Source organism: Copidosoma floridanum, unplaced genomic scaffold, assembly GCF_036245765.1.
Source record: "Copidosoma floridanum isolate Cflo_tuat_1 unplaced genomic scaffold, Cflo_Japanese_pri ptg000006l, whole genome shotgun sequence".
Lineage (NCBI taxonomy): Eukaryota > Metazoa > Arthropoda > Insecta > Hymenoptera > Encyrtidae > Copidosoma > Copidosoma floridanum.
Genome location: NW_028321883.1, coordinates 18,755,880 through 18,766,846, shown reverse-complemented (window position 1 = coordinate 18,766,846; position 10,967 = coordinate 18,755,880). Strand labels below are relative to the sequence as shown.

Below are 10,967 nucleotides of genomic sequence, written 5' to 3'. Positions count from 1 at the left end.
GCTCACCTTTTGTTTCGATAAGATTTGCGTTTCCTGAAGTTGTTCCGAGCAAGTAACCGACTGGGGGGGTATGGACGAGTCTTTGTGAGAAAAACATTTTGTGCATTTAAATAGTTGCATACCTTTCAAGTCGTCGAGTTAACCAAGGACCAATTAATTAATGATTTAGAGATGATAATTTTGTGTGAGAAAACATTTGGATGAAATTATAAAAAAGTCATGTGTATTCTAAACGTTGTTTTTATTTCTGTGATTACATATTGCCAATTTCTTTTTTGATATAAACAATACTTTCATACAGTATAACAATATATTATGTCAATCAAGTACGAGTACTTGGTAAAATCATTCAAATTGTGATCTTAGCTAGTAACCACGAATGTACTTGAAATTTTACTGAACAAAACGAATTCAAAAGATGAAAAACAAACGAAAAAAACCAATGAAGAAAAAAAAATTGTTCATGTACAGTTTGTTCATTGTTAATAACACATCTTCATTTGAACTGATAAGAAAAGTTATGCATTTTTCTTATGAATCACGTTACAAATCAACATCACGCAACTCTTATAGGCAACCATCATCGTGCTCTAGTATATTTTTCTTTAGCTTTGTGTACTTTTTATCTCCTCATCATTGCGCGTCCCGTAAACATCTCTCTATAAATGATAACAGTAACAATACGTTAAACTTTGTACAAAATGTAAATAACTATTCTCTCGTGAGAATGTGTGTATATATATATAATAACGTCTTTGTTGTGCGCCACCACGTTTATAACAGAGGTGCCGACTGAACTATCGCGTAAACGTGAGTACATAACACACGTATGCGCGCAATACACTTTGTCCGCTGTCTTTGCGTTGAGCAAAACGATTGGGGACGGAATAATCAATCACACCCTTCCATCAGGTGAGCTCGGTGTACTCGGTGTATCCGTGATTCGGTGGGCCAAGCAACAGCACGCCGACGCTTCGATCTTTGGAGGCAGTGACAATATCTGGTTTTTTTTTCTTCATTAAGAAAACTACCTTGCAATAGGGGGAAAAAAAAAACTGTCATCAACTCGAAAAGGATACATTCATCGTAAGGGGAAATATCCAAGTCTTGTATGTCGCTCTTGTGCCGGTACACCTCGCCGAGGTACTCGTGTCTATCCGAATATCGCCGATACCTCCTCAGGACGCCGTCGTCGCACACGGAGTACAAGGTGCTGCCGTTCGAGGTGTAGCGCAACTTCCAGACCGGACAGTTTTTGTGCTCCTTCAGCAGCTCCTGTATGCCGGAGTCAGGTACGTAAGCAGAAATCAAATCTCCGCCGCTCATGATCAGACCTGGGTAATCAAATTTTCCCGATTAAAACCCATTGTATACCTTCCGTGTTCAACAAGTAAGTAAAACTCAAAAGGTGTTTACTGTAAAACCCATCCTCGGCGCTGCGGCAGTACGGCTCGGGAGTGATGCAGACCGAGTTGACGGAGTGGCCGGTCTGAAAGGCGTAGAGCACTCGACCGTCGGGCGAGGAAATCTTGCAGGTGCCATCGGTACCGCCCGTCAGTATCGAGTTCTGCCAAGGCCACGAGGTCGGCAAGAAACATATGTCCCGAATCGTCGACGTGTGCAACTGGAAAAAAAAACCCAAAATTGACCATCACACGCTCGGGCCGTCGCTCGAAACTTAAAAGCCAAAGGTATATACACACGTCGTAAACAAAGTCCAAGGGCAGTGGCATTCGCAGGTCGACTAGGGTGAGGCCCTTGCCGTTGGCAGCTACGGCACAGGCAAGATTCGGCCCCGAGGGATCAGTCGCCAAGCCCGTCCTGTCCCTGCCACCGTAGGCGCAATTGTCGTACGCCAGGAGCTGCTCGCCTCGTTCCACGTCCACCACCACGAGACGCCTGGTGTTCGTGGCAGCTAGTACCTACACATGAGATACATTTCGACTTAAGGATCGTCGGGTCGAGCAAATGCACAAATGCGCGGATGGTGCATAAATTACCCGGGAGCCGTCGGAGGTGAAGCGCACGGCGTTGACGTTCTTGGCCTGCGTCATCGGCGTCACCTGATAACACATGAGCAACTCCATTCGCGAGGCCGAGTAGAGGTTGACCTTGCCGTCGTACCCACCGGAGCAAAAGAGATATCTGTCCTGGAATAAAAAGCATACGTGACTCTCGAGGTTTCCATAAATTCCTACAGATTTGTGAGATTGGGATTCGTAGCGTTGAAAAATGCAAGAATCAAAGAGGACTACGCGTTTATGAAAAATTGATACGTCGTTGCACAATTCATCGGGACACCCGAGAACGTAGAAACGCGCGTTTCCTCAAACAAAAAACAAGAGGATGTGCTGCGTGCCACATATTGTGTACCGTGTAGAGTTTTGACAAACAATAAAAAAAGCAGGCACGTGTGCGAAACGAGTAGACGAGCTCGGAGTGTCTGATCCACACGTGTGTTAATTAAAAAAAAAAAAAAGAAAAAAAAAACAGACGGTATTTGCACACGTGCGGAGCGAAAATAGAAAAATGAAACGGATGGATGGAACCACCTAGACAGAAATTAATCAACTGAGTGTATAATTAGAATGATTGTTGGTCGTCAAGTGGCTGTTTTTATTTTTATAATCCGTTGATCCTGTGAAATGGTTGTCTGTATATGAAATGTACGAATGTATAATTTTTAGTTTTACAATGAGGTGTAAGGTGTTTTTTTTTACCCTAGGACTAAAAGCGACGCCTCTGACGCTGCCCTGGTGGAACTTGAGGAACTTGGGGGTGCCCTCCTGCTGCATCCTCGTGCCGTTTTATTATCTTCCCCGTTGCTTCTTTCATCCAATCTTATTTGTTCTTGATTTTCTTCCTCTTCGCTCGTTTTTTCCTTCCTTGGGTCTCTAGCGTGATTTCGGGCCTTTTTCCTCGAACGCGATCGTGTACTGCAATACAATGTGCGTCACAATTTTATTTTTTCGAGTCATTAAATTTTTTTTACTTTAAGTCATAGTCCGTTAGTCGTTTTCGGGTTTTCCCGGGAATGATTGTTAATATACTTATTTCCAAAAATTCGTGTAATTCATTGTACGACCCAGACTAAGTATGCTCTAGTTTGGAGATTCGTTTTAATTTAAATCGGTATTAATTTAGAGCAAAATGGAGAAAAAAAAGCATCAGTTGACAATATTTTCGAAATTATTTTTTTCTGCAAGTAGTTATAAAACGCTCGTACGATTCCTCGTGATATAAATTATTTGAAGTTTTTTGCAGAAACAACATGCCTGTAGAACGTAAAAATATGACGATCAGGTGTTAAATAATGTGCCCGACGATGAGGACGACGATGACGTTGGAGTGACCCATAATTATGCAGAAAGTAAGAGAGGATTCGTCTGGATTTTACCCAATGAAATTTTCAATAAAGAATATTTAGTAAAAAAAGATGTATGATTTGCGTTAAAACTTTTTAAGGATAATTTATTACTTGTACTACAATAACTATTGATATGACGATGTTGCTGAGAGTAAAAATATTAACTGTGTAATTTGTAAAAAATCGTCGTGCATATTCCTACACGTAAATGTTGATTCTTAAGTAAAAAATAAATGTTTTGAAAAACCATTTGTTGAAATGAAAAGGTAAACAATCCAATAAACTAATGATGACAATAGAAATCACTTTCTTTGAGAATGACAAGTTAATGATAAACGTTTTAAAACTACTTCTAGAAATGAATCGTTTCGAAAATACTGTTAATCAATGCCTTGCTTCCGCTTCTTTTTCCCCTTTTCGTTTTTAATTAATATCGATACAAATTAAAAAGATTATCACAACCAAATTGATCGCACACTCTTGGCCGTACATAAAGTTCCAAGAAATTTGGAAAATAAATATTACCAATTATCCCTGGGATAATCCGAAAACGATCGATCAGTGGGCTAGAAAAAAATCTCAAATGACATGGAGAAATAAAATTGTGACGCACACTATTGCTGTAACAATGGCACAAGTGACAGTAGGTCGAGGTGGTCGTAAGTGCAGGAGAAAAAAAAATAAGCAGCCCTCCCTGGAGCGCAGTAAGGCTAGTTTTATTTTTCTTACCGAAAAGCTTCACTAATAATTCGACTAAAGCGATCGGTAAGCATATAAGTATACTGCCAAATTAGGTAAGGAGAAGAAAAAGAGAAAATCGGGATAAACTATATCAATGAAGAGCAATAAAAAGAACGCCTTCATCATCATCATCATCACGGCATGTTGTATCAAACACAACCTCCTCTCTTATCTCCCGTTCATCCACGACGACACATCACTTAATAATAATAATAATAATAATAATAATAATAATATATGTACTTAGCAGTTGGCCTGTCAGAAACACGACCTTATTCAGTATTTACACTTACGTTTACATCATAAAAAACCATGAGCGTTAACACAGGTACGTCTCAATTTTCCACGCACTTCATGCACCTGCCCATTCATATTACCAACTCTCTCTCTTCAACACCTTCAGAACCGTATGCAATTAAATTAACAGTAACAACATTTGATAAATGTAAACTATATCTCAAAAGATATTTAAATTATACGTGTGCTAAAACTAAGCACTTGAGCTCCGATGTTTACATTGAGTATACGTGCGGTAGCGTTCAAGCAGTACTGTACGTGTGCACTGCATAAGTATATGCGAATGCACTGAGTGCTTTTTTTTGGAGCAACGATCGTCTATATCTTTATTGCAGACACTCCCCTCTCCTCTTCTTTATCTTCATTACAGCAGCTCTTCACACTCAACTGATGAGTGCGACTACCTGATACATGATACTTTTAACTTAGGTATCTGCAACAATTGTTACACATTAAACTAAGGCCGTTGATGTTGATATCTCGATGCAGTAGAGTAGGAGTAGGGCACTATAAGGCACAGTTAGGCACTTTGAGAGCATGTAGACAAACGCATTACACACAAATACGAGTGTACCTATGTATTCTCATATAAGTACCTAACTCAGCAACAGTAGCAAGCACAGAAGAAGTCACTTAGCAACTTTTTTTTTCAAGCTATAAGTATAATTACGTTGTCGATTATATTTTCTATAAGCAACATTTGACTCAAAAATTTTTAAGAGAGAAAAAAACCCCACGCGAATTATTATTTTACACGGCTGTATTTAAATATAGTAAGTAAGTATTGGGATTTAATTTTACACCAAGAGCGAACGACTTTAGCTTAGATGACTTGGATCGGAGATCCAGATCAGATCCTTGTGTGGCGCATGCGTCGACTGAGAGTTTTTTTGCATTGCGAATGTTTATATACTTGGTACTTACCTATATGATTTTGCAATACTAAATGTACGAGAGCTCGGGAAATGAGTCCTGGCCTACTGTGGCAAGTACCTACTAGTATTTACACACGATTTCTCTAAAAGATTACATGGGGCTTGTGAATTGACGAGAGACAGTAGGCATACTTAGTAGAAAAAAAATAATTTAATATCACATTATAATGCACTCGCATACTCGGAGATAACTATTTACAATCGAATGGTATACATAATATTTAAATGTGTATTTTCTTTTTTTTTTTTTTTTTTTTTTTTTTAATTTTAATTGTCCGTAAGTACGGAAGTGAGATAAAAATCGATTTAGCGAAAAAGTTTCGTAAAGTATACTTTTTCTGGCTGATTTGTAAAAAAATTTTACTGAAAATATATGATACGTGGATGCCGTGAAAACGTCGGTTTCCTTAATTATAAAAATACCGTAAAAATTCATCCTTTTTTCGATAAATTTCTTATAAAGCTTAGAAATAACTGTCGCCACTGCCGATTTCTAACGATTTTTTTATCGGCGTTCTACTCTTGTCTTTTTGTATTTGTTCCTTTGGCGCACTTTCACCCTCGAGAACTTCAATTCTGGTCCTGTTCATTTCACTCTCGACTAGTTTCTTCGATATTTTCTCGTACTCGTTATCGTCTAAGAATTCATCGCTATTGCTGCCGCTGCTTCCCTCCTGAGACTCCGATTCTACATGCTCGATTTCTTTGATTTGAGTTGATTCTTCTTCCGTTTTTGGAGATTCCTTTTTCACTGGCACATTTGAGACTGTTTGAGTTTGAACTTGTGTTACACTCATTACTTCACAAGTTTCCTGAAAAAATTATAGTTTTTTTACAGTACACAATATAGTAGGTTAGTTAGTTAGAAAAACAATTTTTACCCTACCATTGACCCACGATTCGTTTGAACCTCAGTCTGTGTAATATTTTCTATTTCTCTAGTTTCCTAAAAAAATGAGAATATTCAAAGGTGAAATCTGTATTTTGGCGACCTTTCATTATTTTTTCTAACGAAAAATGACATACTGATTGCAAAATTTCGATGGGCTGCCGAATGCTGGTGTTGTAGTCAATTGACGATTGCCCCCATTCTCTTCCGTGAATGTAAAAATGGAACAACGGCCCTATTCTAACTCCGAATTTTCCTCCAACAATGATAAATGTTAAGCTATATACAAGTAAAAGTGTCAGAAAGAATATCAAGGGTTTTGCTATAGGTTGTATCCACCAAGGTAAAGAATCTGAAAATTAAATTAAGGTAAGTAGATAATTTGAAAGCAAAGCAGAATAAATCATAGCAGTTGTTGTATATTTACCAGAAATGGCATCAATAAAGTGGGAAAACTCTTTGCCGAAATGCAATAGTGGATAGGAAATCGATTTGCAACACATGTGAATGAAGGCATGTACTGGTGTGACTTCCAACATAGGATCATTCATGATTGCTTCATAATACTTCAAGCAGTCACCTTTACCAATGCCTAGAAAACGTTAACATTTTTGGGACCGTGATTACGATGCACTTCACAGTGTGATAAGTTTTTTGTGTAAAAAATTAGTTATTTGTACCCCAGAACAACTTGAATGATGCTATGAAGCCAAGATCTTGGGTTGCACATTCGTCAGGCATCTTGTAATACATGTGTCTCTGAGCTGCTAGTTTTATTTCAGCATCCTTTTAAAAAAATATAAAAATGTAAAGAAATGTTTGACATTTTTTGTTGGTATTTTTCCCCTTTACCTGTAAGAGCTGCATCCAAGTCATAACAAAACTTATTATAGTTATAACTGAAAACAGCAAAGTAATAATCCCTAACTTAGTCCTAGTTCCTTTTACTATGATTGGAATGATAATCATAGAAACAAGTAGGGATACAAATGTTTTTCTCTGAAACAATAAATTTTATACATTAATCTGAGTTGTTTCAAAATTTATATTTGATAACACATTGGGGGCCATTAAACGTACACGTTCGTAGAGATAGAAACATAACATATCAGTGTAACTAAAGAACTCGTTCAACAAATCAACTGGAGGTTGCCTTATAACATCACCTATAATACTATCAAGTTGTCTTATGGAAATCTTTCCTTCTCCAAAGCCCTTTAATATTTCCAACTGTTGTAAATTTGCTTCAATGTTGACACTTCCAGTGACATTGTCATCATGAACCTAAACAAACAGTTCATTACATTTTCTGTGATAGGGCATGTTTGATTTGTACAGCATAGAATTATACCTTTAATCTAGCATTTTTAAGTAGTATATTAATGAGACGTCTTGCAAAGACTTCATAAGATCTATCGTTACAGTAGGTGTAATATTCATTGCTTTCATATCTTATTTCTCTGGAAAAATTGTTGGTGTGAAAAAAATTGTTAATTGATAAAATTTGAAAATAAAGATGACAAAATACTTACAATTCATTACTGGACTCATACTTTTCAGGTATGACTACTTTTTTCTTCTGACGGCTGTAGAACAACGAGTTTGGATCAACAACCTCTTTTTCCCTGCAAATAACAGTAAAAGTTGGAGCAAAATACAACATTTAAAGCACTTGTTATGTCAAGTAAGAAACTGAAAGATCAACAAACTCTTCAATAAAAGTATCACTGGAGGCACTGTCGAACAAGTGGAAAATGTAGAATGCACTGATAAACAATAAAAAGAGCTTCATTACTGGTTGTTGAGCCGTCACTTTACTCTTCTAAATAATTTTCAATCAAATCGTCCTCATAACCTTGTCAAAGCAATTTCTACAACCCGTAGTTTAAAAAACACAACCTTCATTGGTTCGATATTTTTCATAATTAATATAAACTATTATTTATTATTCAACACTTTAATTTTTCTCGCCCACAAACTGAAACAAGTAAGTGAAAAAAAGGTTTAGTAAACACGAAGGGAATGAAAAAATATGTTGACGCAACACATAAAACATAAGAAACGAATACTAATTGCGAAATATTTATCATCAATGAGAGCGCGAGAGTGATAGAAAATTATTCAGCACACAGTTGATGAGTTGATGAGTAGTAGTCGACTCGAGAGCACTGGCACACAGTAGACTATACTATACTCTACTCCTCTCTGGTGTTGAATTATATTATATCTGTGCTTGTGTGTGTACTTAAAGGAGGTCGATTTTCGAATAAAAACGGCTTGTAAACTTGACGCAAATAGCACAGAAAATGTCAACTTATTATTGTCTATTTATCAAATTAGTTGCGGCTGGTTTATAATCAATTACACGGCTCTACTGTGAGTTGTAATAATTATTTTGATCAGCGCCATCTAGCGGTTTTCATTTTTTCGCCAAAAGTGGCCTCTAAAATTCTGAAACCGAGCATAAGAGCTTAGAGCCATTTAATCAATTATAAACCAGCCGCAACTCATGATAAAGCTATAAAATGAAAAAATAACGATACATGTGTTTTTGGCGGCAAGTTAATAATCTATTTTCTACCAAAAATCGACCTTCCATGTATTTATACTTTTGAAGATAAATTTTCGAGCATAAGATAGATTGTTAACTTGCCGCCAAAAACACATGTATCGTTATTTTTTCATTTTATAGCTTTATCATGAGTTGCGGCTGGTTTATAATTGACTAAATGGCTCTAAGCTCTTATGCTCGGTTTCAGAATTTTAGAGGCCACTTTTGGCGAAAAAATAAAAACCGCTAGATGGCGCTGATCCAAATAACTATTACTATACTTACAGTAGAGACACTTTGTTGACTATAAACTAGCCGCAACTGATCTTATAGATAGACAATAAAAAGTTGACGTATTCTATGCTATCTGCGGCAAGCTTACAATTTATCTTTGAGCCAAAAATCGACATGTAAAAGTATAAATATTCTACTTATCTTATGTGGCTTATAAAATCAACCATATTCACAAACTTACAATACCTTAAGCTTTTTACCATTAACTTATGGAAGCACGGCCCTTTAACGTTATAATTTAAATAAACAGTTTACTTATATGATACGTATTGTGTTACAGAAATCTTGAATAACAATCAAATAAATACGTGAATTTATCAGTCTAAGAGAGATGACAGAAGAAAAAAGGCCTAATGAAGAGTTTCAGTCAATGTTTAGTAGGATACTTGGACATTATTTATATGATAACGAAAGATACTTAATATTAAATTTTACCTGTTCTGCTTCTTCTAGAATTTTTATTAGCTATACAATAGTCCGTCAATAGCAAGAAATATTAAAAAAAACTTTATTTTTATTATTCTACTTAAATGTTGTCAATGCTTAAAAAGTTAAAGGTAAAAGGTCTAAAATATTATAGTTTTGTAACTATGGTCGATTTCTTAAGCCATGTAAGTTAAGTAGAATATTTATGATTTTGGAGATCGATTTTTGGGTAAAAAGTAATTTATAAACTTGCCGCAAATAACACAGAAAATTGAAATTTATTATTTTCTATATATCAAATTAGTTGCGGCTAGTTTATAGTTAACAAAGTGTCTCTACTGTAAGTATAGTAATAGTTATTTGGATCAGCGCCATCTAGCGGTTTTTATTTTTTCGCCAAAAGTGGCCTCTAAAATTCTGAAACCGAGCATAAGAGCTTAGAGCCATTTAGTCAATTATAAACCAGCCGCAACTCATGATAAAGCTATAAAATGAAAAAATAACGATACATGTGTTTTTGGCGGCAAGTTAACAATCTATCTTATGCTCGAAAATTTATCTTCAAAAGTATAAATACATGGAAGGTCGATTTTTGGTAGAAAATAGATTATTAACTTGCCGCCAAAAACACATGTATCGTTATTTTTTCATTTTATAGCTTTATCATGAGTTGCGGCTGGTTTATAATTGATTAAATGGCTCTAAGCTCTTATGCTCGGTTTCAGAATTTTAGAGGCCACTTTTGGCGAAAAAATGAAAACCGCTAGATAGCGCTGATCCAAATAACTATTACTATGCTCCCAGTAGAGATACTTTGTTAACTATAAACTAGCCGCAACTGATCTTGTAGATAGACACTAAAAAGTTGACGTATTCTATGCTATCTGCGGCAAGCTTACAATTTAAGTATCTTTGAGCAAAAAATCGACATGTAAAAGTATAAATATTCTACTTATCTTAAATGGCCTATAAAATCGACCACAGGAAAAAAATTACAATACCTTAAGCTTTACATCATTGACTCATGAAAGCAAAGGCAGTACAGCCCTTTGACTTTATAGTTTAAATCAACAGTTAACTTAAGCATATGATATGTATTGTGTCACTGAAATCTTCAGTAACGATCAAGCACATACGTGAAATTTGTTAACGAAATATAGAACTTTATTTGTTTTACATTTAACAAATAATTAATGACGATTGTACAAGCAGCTCTTAAATCTTATTGACTAACAGTCTGCAGAAGCTGAAAGTTAATAAGTTGTTTTATATGATAAACTCATTTTGATTAATCCTCAAAAATAATGTAATGGTCTATGTTGGATTAAAAAACTTTCAATATTATTTATGTGCAATGTATCACACATATATACAGTGCAATGTATCACACATTCATGTTGTGAGGTTTTAATATTACAATAACAAAGTTTGATAACACTCAAGGTCAAAGTCTCAACTAGCATCATA

General features: G+C 35.8%; 2 protein-coding genes across 2 annotated transcripts; both read right to left on the bottom strand.

Moving 5' to 3' along the window:
- Positions 1 to 224: 224 nt before the first annotated feature.
- LOC106638989 (uncharacterized) lies at positions 225 to 2,864 on the bottom strand. Its single transcript, XM_089598327.1, has 6 exons — positions 2,721 to 2,864; positions 2,001 to 2,150; positions 1,704 to 1,922; positions 1,417 to 1,624; positions 1,080 to 1,334; positions 225 to 1,000 (listed from the first exon to the last, which is right to left on the bottom strand). The coding sequence occupies exons 1-6, from the start codon at positions 2,793 to 2,795 to the stop codon at positions 909 to 911; spliced, it is 999 nt and encodes a 332-aa protein (XP_089454453.1). The 5' UTR covers positions 2,796 to 2,864; the 3' UTR covers positions 225 to 908.
- Positions 2,865 to 5,563: 2,699 nt separating this feature from the next.
- LOC106638992 (uncharacterized) lies at positions 5,564 to 8,381 on the bottom strand. Its single transcript, XM_014352414.2, has 10 exons — positions 7,939 to 8,381; positions 7,762 to 7,854; positions 7,581 to 7,689; positions 7,310 to 7,513; positions 7,082 to 7,228; positions 6,910 to 7,015; positions 6,657 to 6,821; positions 6,367 to 6,581; positions 6,227 to 6,286; positions 5,564 to 6,152 (listed from the first exon to the last, which is right to left on the bottom strand). The coding sequence occupies exons 1-10, from the start codon at positions 8,019 to 8,021 to the stop codon at positions 5,805 to 5,807; spliced, it is 1,530 nt and encodes a 509-aa protein (XP_014207900.2). The 5' UTR covers positions 8,022 to 8,381; the 3' UTR covers positions 5,564 to 5,804.
- Between the last annotated feature and the right edge of the window lie 2,586 nt (positions 8,382 to 10,967).